This window comes from Molothrus ater, chromosome 2 (assembly GCF_012460135.2).
Source record: "Molothrus ater isolate BHLD 08-10-18 breed brown headed cowbird chromosome 2, BPBGC_Mater_1.1, whole genome shotgun sequence".
NCBI lineage: Eukaryota > Metazoa > Chordata > Aves > Passeriformes > Icteridae > Molothrus > Molothrus ater.
In genome coordinates this window covers 115,684,604-115,706,838 of record NC_050479.2, presented here as the reverse complement: position 1 = coordinate 115,706,838, position 22,235 = coordinate 115,684,604, and the positions used below count along the sequence as shown (strand labels likewise).

The 22,235-nt window shown below is 50.6% G+C and overlaps 1 protein-coding gene across 5 annotated transcripts in view; it reads right to left on the bottom strand.

Moving 5' to 3' along the window:
- TIAM1 (TIAM Rac1 associated GEF 1) overlaps positions 1–22,235 on the bottom strand; it is a 151,930-nt gene that overhangs the window by 44,824 nt on the left and 84,871 nt on the right. For all 5 annotated transcript variants that reach the window (XM_036404191.2, XM_036404187.1, XM_036404186.2 and 2 more), the window contains 7 exons: positions 15,453–15,903; positions 12,914–13,086; positions 9,059–9,283; positions 5,869–6,054; positions 3,443–3,589; positions 1,195–1,269; positions 563–733 (listed from right to left, as the gene is read on the bottom strand). In XM_036404191.2, the coding sequence (XP_036260084.1) occupies positions 563–733; positions 1,195–1,269; positions 3,443–3,589; positions 5,869–6,054; positions 9,059–9,283; positions 12,914–13,086; positions 15,453–15,903 (1,428 nt within the window). The remainder of the gene's footprint in view (positions 1–562; positions 734–1,194; positions 1,270–3,442; positions 3,590–5,868; positions 6,055–9,058; positions 9,284–12,913; positions 13,087–15,452; positions 15,904–22,235) is intronic.

Below are 22,235 nucleotides of genomic sequence, written 5' to 3'. Positions count from 1 at the left end.
TGCAGATAAAAGCTTCCCCTTGTCCCCTCCTGCCACCCACGCCAGGCTGGGTCTGGTTCTGCACTGCAGGCAGCAAACACAGGCACCTTCCCCACTCCTGGGGCTGCTGCTCTCCCAGCGCCAGCCTGAGGGCAGGGAAGCAGGGATGGCTCCTGGGAAGGGGTGGGTGAGGTCACCTCACCTGGGATGCAGAGCTGGGGGCACCAGGGTGGCTGCACCACCACAGTGTGGGGCAGCCAGGGGCTGGGAGAGGGTCCCACCCTCAGCTCGGTGCCCCTGCAGGGACAGGGGAAGGGCAGCAGCAGGGGCAGAGCCAGCATGTGAGGGCACTTCCAGGCTCGTGCACAGCAGCCAGAGTGGGGAGGGCAAACCCCAGCTGCTGCCTGTCCCTGCAGCCACACCAGGTCAGCTCCAGCTGCAGGGAATTCTCTGCTGTGCTCCTGGCCCAAACACTGCAGTGTGATTTGTGTTTTTGACCCGAGACACAACTGGTGTCCCGGTGCAGAGCAGTCCAAGCAGTGGCACGCACTGATCATTTCCAGCTGCCCCAGGGCAGGTTTACCTTGCAGATCATTTCCAGCACGTCCCTGGAGGTGTCCCCAGGCCGGATGACTGTCAGGGCAGGCTGGTTGTTGGGCAGGCAGAACCACGAGGGCGTGAAGTACTCGTGCACCCAGATATCACAGTCGGGGTTGTGCTGGTGGACGCTGCTCAGGGCCACTTCTTTCTCCCTCTAAATAAACAAAATCCATCATGACAATCCCAGCCCAACACAGCTCCCTCTCCATCAGCAGCTAGTGCATTATGTGCTGCACCAGAGCTCTCTTAGAGAGAAGATATTTGGCTCCTAAGCCCAGGTTGAAGGCTTGTCTGGACAGGAACCTGCAGCTTTCCCTGAGCAGGGTAGAGTGTGCCTCCTGTGCCACCCACACACTGCTGCAGTGTGCTTCTCCTGGGGTTTCACCCTATGCCTACTGGGAATGCTAGGACTGCAACAACAAAACAGCAGGGATGAAAGCAGATTTGAATTTAAAACCGAAATGTGCAGTGTTTCTGGGCAAACCACAACAAAACTGTTGTGGGTACTGCAGCTCCAATGCTTAGAAATGGCAAAATAGCAAATCTTCTTATTTATTCTGAATTTACTGGCTGCAAACGTGGGGGAAGGAGGCAGCTGGAGAGCTGGGGTTTTACCTTGCCATCTGGGACTGTGTCATCAAAGATCCCTTCAAGAGATTTCTTCACTGAATCCACTCCTTCTCCAAACACCTGAGGAACAAGAGAGGGGACCTGCTTTAAACACAAACGTGACTCCCTGTGCACAGCACGTGCCATGGGCAGAACAGCCTGTCTCACATCCAGAACAGAGAAAATACAAACAGCCATCTCCAAACACACTGCTTGCAGAAATGTTTCACTCTTGTAGAAATTTGGGATGGGGGAAACCTTCTTCAGGGTGGGTAAGTCACATCCAGCAACCCCTCTAAGCTCTTTCTGCTTCAGCCTGTCATGCAAAAAGAAACAGCACAAGAACAAGAAGGTGTTTTCAGCAGAGAGGGGCCCAGACATCAGGGCAGCTCACTCCAGGTGCCATTGCCTAAATACAGAAGTGCCGTCCTGTGTCCCCCACCCCAGCTCCTCACTAGGACCACTCCTCCTGGGCCCAGCTGTGGCTTCACTGACACAGGCACACCTTTGCACCAGTCTCTGTCCAGAGCTGGGCCCTCCAGCAAGGTTTGCAGGGCAGTGACCTGGGGACCTCTCCAACAGTCCCTGCCTCTCTGCTGCAGATGCACTGGAGAAAGGAAAACAGCAGCCTGATGGAAGATGGAAGAGAGGGTGAGGTGGAAAACAAGCTGGTGATGGGGTGGTACAGGAAGATTAGAGGCCACTTCTGCTTGGAGGTCTGTCCTGACTTCCGTGGTGGAGCTGGACTAATTTTATCTCTCTTAGTGCTGGGTTTCTCCACCAGCAAAAGTGGGAAATGAACACTGGATGTGCAGCATCCAACCCAAATCAGCACAGGGCTGCAGCAGAAGGGCAGGTAGGGCTGGTGCTGCAGCAGAACCCAACAATGAGAACTGAAAAGTTCAGTTTTGTAGCTCCACATCAGCACAGCCCCAGGATCAAGTTGCTGGGCTGTTAATTATTGCCTGGCTAAAATGAAGCAGGGACCAGGCAGGATGGGAAAAGGTCTCTTCTCTGCCTTTTGGGGATTTTCAGCTGGCTGCTTCCAACAGGCAACACTTTGCCCAAGCAAGGGAAATGTGTTCAGGCACTGCATTCAGACACTCTGCTACTTCCTCAAAACTTCACACTTTTTACAACTCTCTGCACAATGGATTTCCTTTAACCTGGAACAGAATCCCTCTCCTCACAGAATGCCTCTGCTGTGGAGGAGTGAGGGGGGAAGCAGCAGGGGAGGCAGCATGAAGAATGCAATTATCTCCACTGAAAGGAAAAACAAAAGGGAGGAGCCCAGGGGGAAAAAAAAAACAGGTCTGAAAACACAGCACAGAGAGGATCCCAGCTCAGGACAAGGGATTTGGGGCAAGTAAATACAAAGCAACAGGGATGCTGCAGCACCAGCACAAGGAGCTGGGAATGTGCTCTTGGAGCTGCAGTCCAGCCAAGCCCTGGGCTTTTGCTCAGCCTCTAAATATCAGGTGAACTTTCAGTGTCTCACTCCTAACAGGCTCATCATCCTCTGCTGAACAAAACAAACACCCAGTGCTGCTTGAACAGACAGCACCAGAAATCACAGGGCACAGAACAGCGTGTGTCCCCAGCCTTTCTCCCCACAAGAAGTGAGGGAAGAGAAAGAAAGGCAGAGCCTACATTTCCTGCAATTAGATGAGGTATGGCTCTCAAAAAGTGAAAGCTGTAATTAGGGATGTTTGGAAAGAATAACAGGGAAGCACCTTCCTACCACACTGGAGCACGTTTTCTAGAGAAAGATCTGGGCAGTGACTGGGTGGGAACTGCACAACTTCTGCTTTTTTATAAATCTGAAGAAAAACAGGGAGTGTCACAACTAAATGCAAAGCTTCTTGTCACTTTAGGAAGTTTTCACCAAACTCAGCTACATTTAAATCATTGTACAAACTCATAATTTTAAATTAAAAATAACCAAACAAGTCTGGATTGTTTTAGGGGTTTTTCTCTCCAAAGCTGTGTCTGTTTTACACTGCTGCTTTGTTGCTCCTGAGGTTAGGGAGGGCACCTGCAGGAAAAGCAGAAGGAGCAGAAATGCAACAACAGAATTCAGCTAAAGAAAAGGGCAAATTCCAGCCCTTGGGTAGGAGCTGCTGTGCCCTGATGTGCAGCTGCAGCCCCGGTTTTGGAAGGGGATGAGGAATGCCGTGACTCTTTGTGAGAGCTGCGTTCTGCCCACCAACGGAGCACCCCTGCAGTAACACCACCCCAAACTCCCACCTCTTACCTGGTTAATGCTGGGCCTCCCCTGCTTCTTCTTGGAGGTAGTGTCCAGCCCCCAGAGAGAAGAAAACCTGCTCCTCCTCTTGCTGGCAGACCTGGACATGGCCTGTGTCCTTCTCCTCACTCCCGACTCCCCCGTGCGAGCCGCCACCTGTCAATGCCACGTGGCTTCAGCATCAGAGCTGCAGCACCCCAGCACAAACCCCCCCAAACTGGGGGGTCTGGGGGGGGAAAAAAAGGCAAATCCTATGGGAACACAGGGTTCTCACTGCTGGGACAGTGGGGATGCTGCCAGGCTGCTGCATTCTCACTGCAAATTAACTCACTTCTGCCAGCATCCAACAGCAAATATTGAAATGGACAGTACACACCACCTCCATCATTTTTTGGTATTTAATGTGAGATATTTTAAAGGAGCCTAATCATCACCAAGAAAAACCTCAGCACCAGTGAAGGGTTTGGGTTTTTTCTATTCTTTTTATTTTCCTAGCAAGGTTTCAAAGCTGGACATGTGAGACCTGAGATTTCCAAACTTATCTGTTGCTTCCCAAAAACCTGGTCTTCCTCTTTGCTCTTTCCTGTGGAAACACTCTGGGCATCCTGGCGCTGACTCAGAAGTGCAGCAAGGCCAGATAAAGGCTTGCAGGGAGCTCATGGCATTTCAGCCTGCACTTCCTTAAAGATAAGTGACATCTGAAGGATTGAGCAAGGCACAGGAAGGGGGAAAATGAGCTGAAATGACCCTTCCCATCAGAGCAATGTCAGCTGCCCTACAGCAAAATGCCCTGTGGCAACAAGAGACACTGCCTTGACTGAGCCCAGCTATCTGGGGAGCTCTGGAAGAGATCAGTGGGACATCACTCAGAGCTGAACAGTTCAGGCCCAAAAAAAACCAAATCTGTCTAATCAGATTTCCCAGGTGGAGGTGGCCTGAGGAGAGGAGCTCCTCTCCTGCCAAAAAGGGAGCGGTAGGGAAGGGCAGGAGGCAGGGCACAGACAGACAGACAGACCCACCCTGCTGACTGCACCTCCTGGAACACCTCAGTGCTGCATTCCCAAGCCCAGAGCAGCAGAATGGCCCTGGGAACACCCAGGGATGTCCCCAGCTGAGGAAGTGGCTGGATGCAGCACATCCAGAACTACAGCTGGGATGGACAGAGGGCTGGCTGCTGCTCCAGGGAACCCTGTGAGGAATGGGGGCTCTCCCTGGGAAAGGGGGAAATCCAGGAAAAGGAGAACTTGAGCACCACAGCAACACCTCCATTTCCACAGTGAGAGGCTCCACAGCTGTGCCTGGGACATTTACACAGAGCCACCTGGGGTAACTCAGCACATCCTTGGATGAATGTACTGGGAACATCTGCAGGAGACTGGGGTCATGGAATCACAGAATCATTCGGGATGGAGGGGACCTTAAAGCCCATCCCATCCCAGCCCAGCCCCTGCCATGGCAGGGACACCCTCCACTGTCCCAGGCTGCTCCAAGCCCTGTCCTGACCCTGGCCTGGGACACTTGCAGGATCCAGGGGCAGCCACAGCTTCCCTGGGTAAATTCCCTTCCTGAAACTCGAGTTAGGGCTCCTCACATGAGGTTGCATTTCCCCACGTTCCTGGGGGCAAAGGAGGACATGAGAGTTTGCTGAGAGGAGAAGAAAACACGTGTCTCTTCAAACACAACATTTTTCCAAACATATTTTTTCCCTTGGCTCTCCAGAGACACCAGCATGAAGAGGCAGACTGTTTTTCAGGCTAGAGCTCAGTGCTTTGCTTGATGCGGAAAAAAAAAAAAAAAAGCATAAATGCAAATTACAGCCCGCCACTTAAAAAATATAACAAATCCAGCAGCAATTAGCAGGATGATGACGCTAATCTTTTCATATAGGAAAGAATAAAAACGCCCCTGACTGAATTACAGCTCTGCATTCAATTGAAGGCTACAGCTGACATCTACAAGACAACAGTGGAGCTCAGCTATTTCTGTGAACCTCCAGGAGTCCAAGCTGAAACTACAAGAACTTGACTCAAATTCATTTGGCAAAACATTTCCATGTACTTTTAGGAGCTGGGCTGTTACAGTAGTTAAATTTAAACAACCATTATTTGCCACACCACAGGGAGCACATTTCCCCTCCCTTGTGGAGCATCAGGTGCTGATGACCAGAGTATTGGAATAATTGGAATAAAGTCAGATAGGCCCAAGAAGGTCTCAGCCAGCACATGCTGAGGGCTTCAGAATGGCTCCCACTGACTTCGTGGGATGTGTGGATCACACTCGAATCTGTGAACACTTGAGATGACCCTGGAAGATCTGAAGACGCTTGAGGTGAACAGGAAGATCTGTTTCTGGTGGAAATTCCAAACGACACCTCCAGGACTGAGACAGCTCTTCCCCAGCTGCTCCTCCAGCCCGTCCCAGCCCTGCTCACTCACCAGCGCGTGGAAGGAGGAGACGGAGAAGATGCCCAGGCGGCCCATGGCCACCTTGGTGGGGCGGCTGGCGAAGGCCAGCAGGCGCTTGGGGTTGGGCAGCTCCCCGCCCTGCAGGCTGGCCAGGTAACAGCGGTACCGGAACAGGTCCATCTGGAACTGCTCCAGGTTCTGCTCCCACACGAAGATCTGCCAGGGGACACGGGGGGACAGCAGCCTGGTAAATGCCTTGCAACAAGTCACAGTGACACACTCTCAGAACCTCTGCTGGTCAGAGGGACTCTGAGATATGTACAAGCCTCTTTTCCCAGCTCAGCAGTCGAAGAAGGAGTCAGAATTCTTCTGTTCTTGCTCTCAAGATTGTTTATAATTTCTTATCTATAAAATTCTTTCTCCAACCCACCGAGGTTTGTCTGGCAGGTCAGACAGAGGAACACTGCCCACCTCAGAGGTGGTGTTATCTTTTATACTAAAAACTATGTGTACATTATTTAACATAACTTCCCAATACCTCTCACCTATGTCAGACGGTGAGCTTCTACCTTAAACCAATCTAAAAGTGCCAACATCACCCAGAAGATGGAGGCTAGGAATAAGAAGGAAGAAGGACAAGGCGCACCCAAATTCCTCCATCTTGGGACCCGAGCCCCCATTCCAAAAACCCCAAAAATCTATTTTTCACCCCATGACAAATTAACTATTATTCTACTTAAACTTTCTTGATTTGTAATTCTTCATATAAAGGTCGGAAATTGTTTTTTCCAAGAGCTAAATCAAAGGCGTGGGGGTCTTGGGCCCTGTGCCAAGGTCTCTGAGCCCCCTGGGCAGGGGCTCAAGCCCTCCAGGGCAGCCAGAGGAATTTCCTGGGTTCCAACAACACACCTGTCACTATGATATTTTCTGAAAAATCCCTCTGTTAATATTTTTTCTCCTGAGAAGCTGAGAAGCTTCAGAAAAGAAATGCAAACAATAACTATTTGATTGCTTTGGAGATCGTTTACTAACAGGTATATCTTTAATTAGTTTTATGTGAATTGTGTTAACTTAATGACTAATTTTAGTTTAGTTGTGTTGGGATTCTGGTCGGTCAAGAGCTCTTATTATTCATTCTTTTCTAGCCTTCTGATATATATTTTCTCTATTCTTTTTAGTATAGTTTTAGTATAGCATATATAACATAACATAACATAACATAATATAATATAATATAATATATAATAAAGTATAAATAAATAAATATAAAATATAAATAAATAAATCAGCCTTTTAAGAACACGGAGTCAAATTTTCATCTCTCACCTCGTCCTGGAAACCCTCACAACACCACGCACACCCTTTTCACCAGGGCTGATCCCACCCAACAAACACTGATTGCTGATTTTCCCACATTCCCCTGCCCTCCCAACCCCCCAAAGGATGCAAATAGTTAAAGAGTTTTGATTAGAGATGGAAAACAACTTTCTACATTTGTGGCAAAAGTCTCCTCCTGGGACAACTGCTCCTTTGATACAATGCTAATTAACAGGATTAAATTTTCATTTTTAATTTTCTTTGTATTTCCAGGATTCTCTGCTCAGCAGTCCCTTAAGAGGCTTCTTTCATGCATCAAGAGCATCTGAAGAATCAGAAGAGCAAAGCCCACCAAACTCCAGGCACAGGGCAACCCAAATCAGCAGCCACAGCAGCAGCTTTGCTGTGAGCAACAACAGAGCTTGAAAAAGTGCCATACACTGGGGATAATTAATCTGATCAGTGGAAGAGTGCTGCAATCAGCCTATGGAAGGACTGATTTAAATAATTCAAATAGCTTATAGGAAACAGTTTCAAAGCATCCAGACAAACTCAGTTACATCAAGAGAGAGACTGCTCTGCCCTCTCACTGACTGACAGCTTTGAGCAGAGCTCTTCAGCATCTCCCTCCCCTTTCTCCCCCATTTCTCCTTCTCATGGGCTTCCAGGGGGTACAAATCCCTTTAGCCCAGCCCCAACCACTCCCCCCCATGCTTTGCATTACAGGCACACTTGGCAGCCGTGGCAGGAGAGCTCCAAATGAGGGAAGCAGCAGCCATATGTCAAATTTCCCAAAATAAGGTGCTGCTGCAGCAGTGGGAGAGGCATCTGCTCGAGGCTCTCTGCTTCTGAAAGCCAGCCAGCCACGCTGTCCACTTGAAGGCAGCAGGAGAGGGCCCAGGGCAGCCAGGGATGCAGCCACAAGGTCAAGGCAGGCCCTGGTGACAAGCAGAAACCAGGCATGGCTTCCTCAGCCCAGCTGCCAGCAGCAGCAGCAGCAGCCTCTGGCACACTTAAAGCAGCAGCAGCAGCAGAGTTTGTTGGTGTGTGAACAGCTGTTCCCCAAGGCATCCCCCAGCCATGGCCTGGCAGCCTCCTGCTGTCCAAATCTCCTGGAGGCCAGCAGAGAGCCCATGCTGGACCTTAGTGGAGCAATGGTGCAGCTAAGGCAGCCAGCACAGCTCCCCTGATCCCACCTGCTCCAGGGAGCTCCCAACAACCTCTAAGAGGCCTTAAACCCTCACTGGGGACTTTTTATCAGAATTCAGGACATCCCTCTGGCTGTCCTGGATTGCCTGAATCCCTGTCAGGGGGCTCAGAGACCCTGGCACAGAGCCCAAGACCCCTGTGACTTTGAGTATGACCCATGGAAAAAATTACCAACCTTATATGAGGATCTGCAAGCCACAAAAGTCTAAACAGAATAATAATTAGTTTGTCACGGGGTGAAAAATAGATCTTTGGGGTTTTTAGCATGGGGGCTCAGGAGGCAAGACGGAGGAATCTGGGCATGTCCAGCCTTTCTCCTTCTTCTGCTTGGCCTCCATCTTCTGCTGTGATGGTGGCACTTTTGGATTGGTTTAAGGTAGAAGCTCACTGTCTAACATGGGTGATAGGTATTGGGAAGTTATTAAATAGTGTAAATATTGTACATGCAGTTTTTAGTATAAAAAGATAACACCACCCCAAGGGCAGCCAGTGTGCCTCAACCTGACCTGCTGAACAGACCTTGGCAGGCCAGAGAAAGAATTTTATAGACAAGAAGCAATAAACAACCCTGAGAGCGAGAACTGAAGAGTTCTGACTCCTTCTCTGACCACTGGGCTGGGAAAAGAAAAGAGACTTCCTAACACATCTCAGGGTCACTCTGAGCAGCAGAAGCCCCAAGAACTTTTGAGTTTACCTGATCCAGTATGGTCTTCTTCTTCTTGGAGTCTGTGACTGAGGACAGCTGCATTTCCCCCATCTTCTTCATCTTCTCGTCCATGTCGATCTTCTGCTCCAGCTTCTTGATCTCGGTCTTGAGCAGCTTGAGGGTGTCCTCCTTGTGGTGCTGCCGCGCCACGGCGGTGGCGCAGGCCGAGTGGATGGCCGTGATCCAGTTCTCCAGCTCCGTCTGGCTGCACGTCTGCCCGGGGCAAAGGAAGGGGAGAGAACTCAGCACCCTCCTCCAAACCCATGGCAGATTAACACGTGCAACTCCAAGCAGTGCAACTCTGCCTTTGATCTCGAGATTCAAAGCCTTAAATCCACTTATGTACCCCCATCATCCCTAAGCAGGCTGTTTTTAACTCTTGGAATTACACCTCTATCTGAGCTTTGCAGCTGGGGGGGCTTCCCTGCAAGGCCTCAGCAATCACCTCCCTGGCCATCATCATTTCTACCTTGAAATTTAACCAAGATTCCTAAACTCCAGCTCCTTAAGGCAGGGAATGCACCACTGCTGTGCTCTTCCTAGGATGGAGAGCTTTTCTGGCATGCAGCAGTTAATAATAAATTAATGGCAGAAAATGTGACCATGAGAAGTATGAGTAGCTTTATGGTGGCGCACAGACAAACAGCTTTCTGTTTCTGAAGGTCCCAAAGCACTCTGAGGACACCCCTGTTAACATTAAAGGCAGGCTCATCCTTGTTTCACAGCTCTGGCACTGTCCCTTCCCAAGCATGGATATGGCAGTTTGGGGAAAGGGAACATTTCTCCTTGCTGGAAGTGCCCAAGGCCAGGCTGGACAGGCCTTGGAACAACCTGGAAGAGTGGAAGGTGTTCCAACCCATGGCAGGGTGTGGAACTGAATAATCTTTAATGTCCCTTCCAGCCCAAACCACTCCATGAGACACCAGGCTGGAGCATGGGACACCAGTACTTCTTTCTGGAAGAGAGCTATTCTGATTAGAGCCTTTTGACACACAAAGAAGATTTCAGATTCTTTCCAGATTCTTCTGTCCAGATTTTCAAAATGAAAAGTCAATCTAAGGCCTTTTACTCAACTCCATTCTATTTTACAGCAGGTCATGAAACAAACTTTCCAGGCAGCTCAGGGCTGCAGAAGACTTTGTGTGAGTGTCAGCCTGTGGCAATAATCACACTGGTATTTGGCTGGAAAAGCAGCAAGGTGCCAAACCACCTCGTTCTAATTAAACCTTCTGATGATGCCTGATCTATTAATAGACAGCCCAGCACGACTCCTCCATTTGCTGGAGAAGATGAGGAAGGTCATCCTCGCTGAGGTGACAACCAACAGCCAAGGATGAAGCTAAGGAGAGCTTCCCAGAGGAGAGAAGTGGTGCTCCCAAACTTTGGTGGCACAGGTGTGTCCCGGAATGGCACCACTTCCCTCACTCGGGCTGTAAGCCCTAAGCAGAAGCAGGATCTGCTGCAGAAGAACCGACCTCCTCCTTCCTGTCACCATCATGTTTTCTGAAAAATACCTTCCCCAGGATTTCTGCTCCTGGGAAGCTGAGGAGCCTCAGAGAAAAATGAAAACAATAATGATCTGATGGCTTCTCCTGTGTTTTGCTGCTTTGGAATGTGTTTTGGACCTTGTTTACTAACAGATCATTGTTTCATGGGAATTGTTTTAACTTAATGACCAATCACAGTCAGGCTGTGTCAAGGCTCTGGAAATAGTCACGAGTTTTTCATTATTATCTTTTAACCTTCTGTCTGTATCTTTCTCTATTCTTTAGTACAGTTTAGTACAGTACTCTTTAATATAATATAAGTACATAAAATAATAAATTAGCCTTCTAAGAACATGGAGCCAGATTCATCATTCCACCCAACGATGGGGGACCCAGAAAATACTACACCTTCCCAAAGCCCCTGCCTTCAGCTGGCACTGCCCACAGGCTGTGGCTGAAGGTGGCCAGGCTCTGCCCAGGCTGTAGCACCAGCAAGCTCCCACTGCACTGCTGAGGACACTGGGAGATGTCTCTGGGTGCACTGCAGTGGGCAGGCTCCTCGCAGGGTGCCCAGGGGGTGTGGGATCACCACCAGCCCTGTTTTCCCTTGCACAGCACAGAAAGAGCCTCCTCAGGGCTGTGCCTCTCCCTGCCAAGCCCTGCTCCAGCTCTGTGCTAGCACACACAGCCAAGGGCCACTGCTCTGAGGGCATCCCCTCCTTCTCCCCTGCTTCCCTGGCAGAAGGGACACATCACAGAACATTTCTGGCAATAGAAATGACTGGGTTTTGCTTGGAAAGGCTGAATTTTGCTTCTCCCTACACAAAAACCTACCTGTGGCACAATGACACCGGGTTCTGGGGGGATAAGTTTTGGGGTAAGTCTGGGAGCCCACAAGAAAAATACAGAGGTGTTCTTGGTAAGAACGTGGAGGGACAGGACACAGGGAATGGCTTTCCACTGCCAGTGGGATATTGAGAAGGAATTCCTCCCTGTGAGGGTGGGCAGGCTCTAGCTCACGGTCCCCAGAGCAGCTGTGGCTGCCCCTGGATCTCTGGAAATGTCCAAGGCCAGGTTTGACAAGTCTTGGAGCAGCCTGGGACAGTGGAAGATGTGCCTGCGTGGCAGGAGGTGGAGCAAGGTAATCTTTAGGGTCCCCTCCAACCCAGGCCATTCTGTGGCTCTGTGATCCCCTCTCACCTGGAGGAAGGTCTCCAGGTGCCAAAATACTCATCCCCTTCCCAGGGAAAACGTCAAGGAGAGAGGGGCAGGGCAGTACTACAGAAGGAAAAACCCCATTGGGGTGGCAGGGAAGTTAGTCCACAAAAAAAGATGGGTTTTTTCAGTCAGACACTCAGTCCCTCCAGGATTTAGAATGGCTTTTCTTTTTGCACCAGTTTGAGAATCCAGCCCTTTGCAAGGACAGCTGCAAGGACCCACAACACTGTATAAATTCAGTTTTTTGATCTGGAATACAAGGGAGTGATGATGTTGGGACACATCCTACTCCAGAGTAGCTTCTGGTTTAAGGAGGCAAGAAACTGCATTGTAATTGGAAAGAGAAATAAAGGATTCCTCCAATGAAGAAAACTGACCCACAAGTGGAGGAAATGCACCCACCTCAGCACGTGCTGCCAACTGCAAATAACAGAATGTCACACCCTGCTTACTGCCAACCTCACAGAAGAAAGGGGATGACAACCTAAAAATCACTCAGGGAAGCAGTGGTTACCAAATGGCAGAAATCTTTTCAAGTGAAACACATCAACTAATCTGCGGTCTTTGATGTAAGTCCTGGGATTTGTTTTTTTTTCACATGCACCCAGCGAAATGGAGACATTTCTATTTCCTGATTAAAGAACCAAACCCTGCACTTCCAGTCTCCTCTGAGGCAGCAGCAAGGTGTGTGAACAAGGGACAGCTGAATTCTGCAGCCCCTCTGGGAGAGCACTGCAGATCCAGACATCCCCTTGCACTTCCAGCTGCTCCTGGTCTTGTCAGCCCCTTGAGCACTCTCCCCTGACACAGAGACTGGCACAGCACTTTTAGTGCCCAGCTGGGTGTCCTGTGGGGTGACTGGCTTGGTCTGTGTGCTCTAAGCATGCTGCCCAAGCAGTTTTTACAGGGATGCAGGAGCATTTCTTCATTCTTTGCTCCAGCCATCCGCACAAGGAAGGTCCAGCCAGTTATTAAAAAAGTAGATTTGACACTGATCATGTTCAGCTCATGACCCTCCTCTAGTGCTGCCAAAGGAAAACCCCAAACCTCCTGCAGCCAGCAGGATTTCCCACCCCTCTCAAGCAGAGCTAGATGCCCTCCTTGCTGGGAGACACAAAAAAGCTTTGCAGAAGCCAACCTGGAAGAGGAAAGCATCGCCAAGGGAGTTGCTGAGGCAGAAGACAAAGTCCTTTTTGGGGTGCTCGGGCACAGCCTGCACGATGCTGTTCTCCACCCAGACCGCGTGCTTGGGGATGCTGTTGTGGTCGATGCCAGACCTGCCGTCCGTCTCGTAGAAGAACAACGTGCAGCCTGCAGGAGACAGGGAGCAGCACGTTCAAATATTCTGCTGGTTTCAGTGCCAGGCAGGCACATCACGAGCTGCAGGGCACTGTGAGCCCTGACCCCAGGCTGTTCTGTTCACCCTGAGCTTTGTTCTCCCTAGGATTGCCAAAACAGAAAGTCATGGGCAGTGAAATACATTCCCAGATGAGAAACAGCGTAAGAAATCCCAAATTTGGGGTTGTCCATGGCCACCCCATCACACAGGGGAGAGATCCTGGTCCCCTGAGGGTGACAGCCAGCTGTGAGCCAGCCCTGGGAGCAGACAGACCCCCGGGCATGGCCCAGCCTCAGCTCTGCAGCTGCAGTCCCCCCAAGGCAAAGATCAAGCCATTTAATTACTGCATGCAGACAGGAACTGGAATTAAAATGGGCTGGGATGAGCTGCGCTTGCTGAAAGACTGATGGACAAAAAAACTCAGCTGGGGCCAGCCAACAGCCTGCTCGGTGTTACAAAACAGTCTTTACAATCCTCCCGGGGAAGGAAAACAAAGTGCAGAGCAAGGGTGCAATTTGGGAGATTCCAAAAGAAAAGGGTCTCCTCCTCTCCCACCTTCCCACACTATCTCCAGCTGCTTACAGGCACATAGTTGCTGTGTCACTGGGAAGGGATGCTCTGGTCACTGGAAAGGGATGCTCCAGCCTCCCAGAAAACAATTTGCAGCCAAACAATGGCAGCTGTTGACTTCAAAGCCCCGGTTAAACACTGCCAGTATCAAGGCGCAGCAATCCGAGGAGTTAACACTCCACTTGAGCCAAAGCACTTCAAAACAACATCACTCCCCTGCTCATCCTTCCCCTTTCTTCTCCCAGATGGCCCTTTGTTTGCAGCCCCTCACAGCAAGACCTTCCTGCCCCCTCCCCGGAGATCAGGGCTGCCCCTCACCTCCCTTCCCTCCCCCTTCCCCAGCTCTCCAGCCACCCCAAGGAAGAGCCGGCTCCAAACTTTGCTGCTGGCTTTAAAACAACGCTGCAAATTAAAAATAAACATAAAATAAAAGCAAATAAAAGTGCTCTAGGAAGAGCTCTCTGTGGGGAGGGCAGGGTTTGACCACGCTGAGCCTTCTGGGTACCCCCACCTAGAGCAGGAGGCATGGCTCTGGCCACAGCACAGGAGAGGGAGGCCAGTCCCAAAGCTATGGCTTCCCATTTCCCTGCTGATGAAGCACATGGAGAAGAGTTTATGAGTTCCTGCTCTGCAACAATCCAGAGAGAAGGGGGTCTGTGGCCCGGGCAGCTGAGGAGGGAGCAGGGCAGCTGGGTGCCCAGCACGGGGTGGGTGACACAGCCAGAGCCACATGCCAGCCTTGGTGACCAACCACAGCTTCCTGTCCACCCTGCAAACGTGCTGCAACCCTGAGTATTTATACTCATGAGGCACCTCCTGGGGAAGGAGAGGTACAGGAGGGGCGCAGAGCATGGCAGAGCCCCTGTGTGCACACCAGCAGCCACTGTCACCACCAACAGCCCCCCACCCTGCAGGGGTACACAGGTATTCACTCAGCTGTCAGCAAGCCATGGACGCCTTCTCCAAGGAACACCCAGTGCCCAGGGTGGTGCCAGCAGGCTCCAAGCAAGGCTGAACCCCACTGCTGGGCCTGGGGGTGCCTACACACGTGCCAGCACTGAGCACATCAGCAACCACCACGTAAAACCTCCAGAGAACAGCAGGGCCACCTTCCCACACCTCATATCAACAGCAGCTTCTTTTAGGAGTCCAGGCCCCTGGTTTGGCCACCCCACTGGACACATCCCTGCCCACTCTCCCTGTACCTCTCAGTGACATCCAGTGTGGCAGCAGCTCTCTGGCCAGAGAGCAGGAACAGGCCTTCCCAGGCATTTTCCCTGGGAAAGGCTGCAAGAAGCTGTGAGAAAGCTCAGAGAAAGAATTCAAACAATTCTTATCCCCACTTGCTGCACCTCTTGCTAGGAAAATGTGGAATGTGCTATGGAGATTTGTCTACCAAAGGGTGGTGTTTTGGTTGGTAGACCAATGAGGTCAAAGCTGTATCCATCAGGCTAGAAGGGGTTATGGGTTTCTTAAGAGTATAGTATGAAGATAGCATAGAAGAATAAAGGAATGGTTCAGCCTTCTGCATCATGGAGTCAGCACTAATTACACCTGTGTCAGGGGGACACCTGAGGTGACAAGCGGTGACCCCGACGTGATGCATCAATCACCCCTTCATGAAGTCACTCGACAGCCCAGAGTGCCCACCTGGGCACACCCCTGCCCCTCTCAGTGACACCCAGAGCGCCCACCTGGGCACACCCCTGCCCCTCTCAGTGACACCCACAGTGCCTGCTGGACACACCCCTGCCCGCCATCCCCGCACCTTTCAGCGACACCCAGTAGTGCTTCCACTTCCTGCGCGTGGCTGACTCCACCTTCTTGTTCTTCTTGTGCACCAGGAAGTTTTTGACGGCCAGGGCCCCGGCCTTGCGCACGGTGCCCTGCGCGGCGCTCAGCAGGATGTCGGACTGCCCGGGCGAGCTGAGCGTGCCGCTGCTCTGCTCGTCGCTCAGCGCCGAGCCCGCCTCCTCCAGCTGCTCACTGTTGGCCGTGCTCATCTCCAGCTCACGGCGGAAGTTCTCGTAGACACCCTGGCGCAGCCCATCGCCGCCCGCCGAGCTGCTGCCGCTGTCGCTGCCCACGAAGGCGCGCCCGGCGGGCGGCGAGTAGCTGGCCGTGGTGGCGTTGGAGCGCCGTGACAGCAGCTCCGTGTCCGTGGCCGCGCCCTCGATGCCGCTGTCCGTGAACTCGCTGCCCTCACCCGCGTTGACGTCCTGCGAGGGAGAGAGACACGGGGTGAGGGAGAGCCTGGCCAAAAGCCTGGGTGTGACCGTGCTCACAGGGGTCTGAGGATGAGGCAAGAGACGAGGATCTGACTCCATCTTTCAGAAGGCTTGATTTATTATTTTATGATATATATTACATTAAAACTATACTAAAAGAATAGAAGAAAGGATTTCATCAGAAGGCCAGCTAAGAATAGAAAAAGAAGGAATGAATAACAAAGGCTTGTGGCTTGGACAGAGAGTCTGAGCCAGCTGGCTGTGATTGGCCATTAATTAGAAACAGTCACAGATCTACCTGTTGCATTCCACAGCAGCAGATAACCATTGCTTACATTTTGTTCCTGAGGCCCCTCAGCTTCTCAGGAGGAAAAATCCTAAGGAAAGGATTTTTCAGAAAATATCATGGCTACACCTGAGTGCACCACGGTTTTCACGCCTCCATTTTTGCTGGTGATGGAAATGCCTCATCTCCTCTCATCCCTAGGGCAAACAACTGGAGGAAAAGGTGACAAACAGGCACTGTCCACCTTGGAGAAAAGGGTGAAGCTGCCTCATGCATTTCCCTCCAGCTTCCCTGTGCTTTCAACATTTAACATCTCACAGCTCCAGGGCTGTACTGTACTGGTGGGGCTGTACACCAATAAATATAATAAGTTATTGTAATGGAGTTAATCACTTAAAATCAGGCTTTGTTAAAAATATATAAATTAAAAAACAAACAAATAAAAGACTTTTTTCTTCTTAGACCCTAAGCATGTGTGTATGTCACATCCAGCCTAACAATGACACCTGACTGCTGCAGGAGTCCCTGTGGGTCCACACTTTGCCTTTGGGGTATCAAAGGCAAAATTCCTCCCTTCTGGAGACAAACAGCTGGAGGAAAAGGTGTGGTATATTTCCAAGAGGGTGGAGGCAGAGCTTCCAGCACAGGTTAGCAAAGACCAGTCCCACGCGCACCGCTCCAGGTGGTGCCTCCACAGCCACCAATTTGGCAATTTGGAATCTGAGATGCAGCATCATCTGTTTACATTAAGCCAAGTTAACAGTGCTAAAGGTTTTGCAAAGGGAGAACATATGGTAGCAAAAACTGGCAGTGTCGAGAAAAGCAGCGCCCAACCTACGCATTTTGAGGAGAAAACATTGATATTGTGCATTCACACCTACAGCTGAAGATACATTTCAGACACCCCAAGGCCAACCTTTGAGAATTATGTAACCAAAAAGGCTCTTGGGTTTTTTTCCTTCCTGACAGGTTAATGTGGCTGAAATTATTTCTGTTCTCATCACAAACTGTAATGATGGGCCATGTGATATTCCCCACCAAATCCCACAGACCCTTCCTGGTCTCCAAGAACTTGAGGTGCAAGGATCAGAAGAGACAAAAATACAGCCAATTTGAGCAAGACAGGAGAAAATCCCACTGAATTGGGGTTTTGAAGGCTGTGACTCAGCTGGCCCCTGCTACAAGGCTAATCCCCCCAGGGGGATGCCCACCACCACCTCGGTATCTACAGGCATCTGTGGCAGATTTTAGAGGACAAACAAAGACCAAACTCTGTAAATATTTTAGGTATTTGAGTGAAGAGGATGCAAAGAAGCGAAAAATATGGCCAAAACCAACAGGAATTTCAACCTCTACCTCTCCTGCAAGAGCAGCTAGCTCTTGATTCACAAGTTAAAAAAAAATTAAAAAAAGATGAGTCTCTGAGAAGAGGTAGCAGAATGGAGTATTTATTTTGAGAGAAAACAAGCTTCCAGATGTTGGTTCAGTTTTCTTTGTATCCAAGAGCAGCTCTGTGGAAACAAAGAAACCCTCCCGCAGCTCTGTGTGAATCCATCCTCCTGTGGAGCAAGGAGAGCTGAGGGGCAGGGCAGGGGCTGACTAACTTTCCAGGCATTAATTTGCAATGGATGGGCCCGTTCTTTACAAACACCGCTTCCCAAGGGACACTTGGAGTCCAGCTGGAAGAACAAGCACTTCCTTCTCTGCTGGATGAGCACAGCTCTGCTGGTCCAGCTGGTTACTGAATGCAGACAGGCTGCTCTGGCCAGGCTAGGGCTGCTCTGCTGCTCCACGTGCGAATGAGCTGAGCAGGCTTTCCTGGAAGCACTGCCCTGTCCCCACCCAGAGCAGCCTCCACAGCCACGCGTGCATCCTGCTGCTCAATGCTCTTGGTTTTGGGAAGCCAGTTACCGTCACACTGACAGGCAACAGGTCCAGAATGGATTTTGGGAAGGGATTGTTCCCTGTGAGGGTAGGCAGGCCCTGGCACAGGGTGCCCAGAGCAGCTGTGGCTGCCCCTGGATCCGTGGCAGTGCCCAAGGCCAGGTTGGACAGGGCTTGGAGCAACCTGGGACAGTGGAAGGTGTCCCTGACCATGGCAAGGGTGACACTGGATGGGCTTTAAAGTCCCTTCCACGCAAATAATCCTGTGATTCCATCATTCTAAGCTCTACAAAAAGCTGTAGTTAGTTCCAAAATCTTGGCCAATTAACTTTTACGAAGCATATCTCATGCTCTAGTTAAAATGAGTTGATTCAAGAAAACAAAGAACTACTAGAATAGACCACAAACTTGAGGGAGATAGGATTTGTCAGGCTACAGCCTGTTCAGATGACCTTGGTGAGACATTGTTTTAACTGCCTCAGTTTCCCTGTCAATAAATGGGGCTTATACTCTGTAACTAATGTATGAGCATATCAGCTTTTAAAAAAAAGTAACTATAAAAAGAACCTCAAGGATGGAGTGCTCAGAGTAAATATATACGTTATACTTGCTCATAAGGTTAAACTGTAGCACATTTTGCAAAGATCTCCACAATCTTTACCACAATGCAAGTGACAGGCTGGACTCAAAAGATCTTTTCAGTGTAATGCTACAGCCCTGCTCCTAATCTCCCTCTGCTCCCTGCACTCCCCTTTCCACTCCTCAAGAGCCCTTACCAAAGGCTTGTGGGCAGCCCCCTGAAGGCTTTGGCAGGAGGGGGGTCTGAGCAGACAAAGGTGGGAGCAGTTCCGAGCCCAGAGCTGCCAGCACTGCTCTGCTCCGAGTTATCAAACGCGGTGTGGAGGGAGCCTTGTGTGCCCCAAAAGGAGATCAGGGCTGGGCTTAGCAGGGTTCAGGGCATTCTCAGAGGTCTCTGCTTCTGAGCTCCTGCTGCAATACCAGCTCACTCCCATCCGAGGGGAGGGAAAGCCCGGGAGCCTCGCAGCGCTGCACTGAACACACTCAGCCCAGGGTTCTGCACAAAGCACACACAGCTTTAATGCTGCCATCCCACAGAAATCTGCTGGGAATGAGGGAGGAACAGTGCCAGGCCAGGAACAAACCATAGCAGCACAGGCTCGACTGAAGGTCACCCTGTGGACAGCAGGGAGGAAGGCACGTGCAGAGCAGGGGCTGAGGAAGGGAAGGAACTGAATGGGCTCTGGGACTGTGCTGGGGTGGGGAGATGTGGGAAGCAGCAGCAGAGCTCCCACTGGGATCTGGGATCCCTGGCAGGGCCCAAGGGCTTGGAGGAGCAGCACCACGGGTGTCCCTGAGGTGCCCGGGGGCTGTGGAAGGAGGCTGAGCACAGAGGGCTGAAGGGAGAGAGGAGGGAGAGGCGCCCAGTGCCACAGAGATCAGCCCTGGAATGAGGAGCACAGCCGGGCTGAATGGGGCCATTGTCACCAACAAGGCCACGTGCCAGGGCAGCCCTAGGAGCATCCCAGTGCAACGAAGTGGAATGAGTTATCACAGCCCCATCAAGTGAACCAAGTGGGTAAATAAAGTGCTACTGCAAGCATTAGCTACCCACTTAAACACGGGGCTGTTTCTTCACATCAACACGGGGTTTCAGGCAAAACAAGCAAAACAAGGCAGTGGGGAATAGAGCTGTAATGCAAAAGCTACATCAGGCTAATGTACCTGGTGCTGTAGCTTTGGCACATGCTCACGTGGTACTCATACCTCTGCATGTCTGCTGCAGCCAGATCTGGTAAATAATTCAAGCTAAACTTAAAAGAGAAACAGAGAAAAACCTCTTTGCTTTAGGAAAAATGTCTACATTCACCTAGCAAAAATCAGGGGAGGAGCTTTGGGACAGGTTCCAAGTGTCCCCGTGTTGAACATACCTGGTACTAGCCTCTGCTGGAAGAAAGCACAGGATGGGACAAGCCCTGCCCAGCTCTGGCTCATGACTGGGCACACTCTGAGCGCCTGCAGGAGCTGCAGTTCCCACCACCAGCCCTGCCACAGACACTGTGACAGGCCTGGGTGAATCACCTCCTCCTGCCCCACCAGCAGCACTGATTCATGGGCACTTGGGGCTGCTTCAGTAGGAAAAACCTTACTTCCATAAATATATAAACTTTTCCTCATGGTTAAAACTCCCTTCTGAATGAACCATGAAATTAAAAGTCCAGCTGAGTGGGGGTTTTCCTGGGAAGGGGCTCCCTCCAAGCCAGTGCATGTCCTTTGTTCCCTGTCCTGTTGAGCAAGAGAGCAATCAGATGCTCACACTCAGCAAGAGTGATTGCACACAACCTGTCTGGCTGCTCCTGAGGCAAGCAACACAGAATACATTTCAAATGGGCCAGCAGCCTGATGGTTTGCATGCTTTTATCTGACTGCTGTCCCTTTGAAGCTCCTCTGTGGAGAAAGATTGGCCCGATAAGTGTTTTTCCTTTCTTTTCAGTACTGACTCTGCCATCATTTGATGGTCAAGGCATGGCTGGCTGCAAATCCAAACTGAATCCTTTCTCCACAGTCACATCGAGGAGCAAAGATAAATCATAAATCATGAAACCTGAGTGGGAGAAATGGTTTGATTCCTACTTCTGTGCACTCACTGCACTGGGGCAGCAGCTCTTGAGATGCCTGAAAGAGTCAAAATTTTTAAAAAGTTAAATTTAGAAAAAACAAAATAAACAAATCCTTCCATGTGCCATTAAAAGCTGCTCAGGGTAATTTAATAAGCAAGTAGGTTTGGGTCATGGGTTTCTGAAATCAAATTTGCTCCTGACAAAAAGGGACTAGCCCAGAGCTCCAGATACTCCTCCTGGCAATGAACTCCAGCCTTATGATGAAAGGATGAATCACAGGCACAGGTGTCTGGGCAGTAATCCCTGGGAAAGTCTCAGGGCTAAGCTGTCACCTCAGCTCTAGGCACCAGGCTTGGCAGCACTTTTGGCTCACTGATTCCCCAGATGTTTTCCAGCCAATATGTGGCAGAAAGATCATCCCTGTGCTTCCCCAAGGAACCTGCCTTTCTTACCCTGGGTGCTCTAAAGGCAAACCCTGGACACACAGGGAGTCCTGCAGCCCTGGAGCTGTCAGACATGAAATGTGGAAAATGAAATCATCCCCACCAGCTCCTCCCTGGCTTTTGAGGGGTGCTAAATCCATAATTCCATGAAGGAGAATGCAGCCCTAATCCCCTCTTTCAGTGTGGTCCCTGCATGCAGCTCCTGACACCTGCACAGAGCTGAGGTGAGTTCCCACCTTCCATGCCCTCAGTTCTCGGGTGCTGCAGTGTTTAATGCCTCTGTTCCCAAAGGATACACTGGGGAACCCCCAAATTTACCCTGCTCTCATCCCAGGACCACCCAGCTGAAGAAGTTTCCAGAGGAGCTGAGTTAGCCAGAAAGTAATAAAAGCAGCCAAACTGTGCTCGAGTTAAACCAAGGGCAGTGTGCCATCAAAACCCTCCCAGTTAAATTAAAACACAGGGTTGGGTTACTTTCTGTTTGCTGAAGCCAAGAAGAGGCAATTCCTCCTGAGAGGGTAGAAATGAGGGACAGCTGCTAGAACAGCAGCTTGAAACCCAAACACATCACCTGGGAGGAGCTCACCTGAACAACCACAGGCTGCAGGGAGCAGGGGAATCATGCCTGTCATCAGGGAGGAGAGCCAGGCACCCCATCACACACTGCAGCTCTCTGAAAAGGAGCATTCCAACGGAGCACTTCACTGGGAAGGAGCACTCCTGCAAATTGCACCCATGCAAGTGAGCACAGCCCAGCAAACAAGCAGCTGGGGCAACCTGGCTGTGATTTCTCAGTGCAAAACACTTGGAAGTAAAAGCATGCAGGGTGTGGAGCTTCCCAGAGAATACAGCTATTGCCAATGTTGTTATATACACTTCAGAGGTATGAATGACAAAGTCCTACTGTTTAAAAAAACACGCCTGAGTGGAGCTAGATCAAATATCAGGGCTGGTGATTTGATTTCCCTTGGCCTCCGGCCGAGAGAGAGGGAAGAAAAACAAATTAAGGTCTTTGAAAAAGTATCAAAATATTTGCCAGTGAAGACCAAAACACCAATTTTCACATGCTCC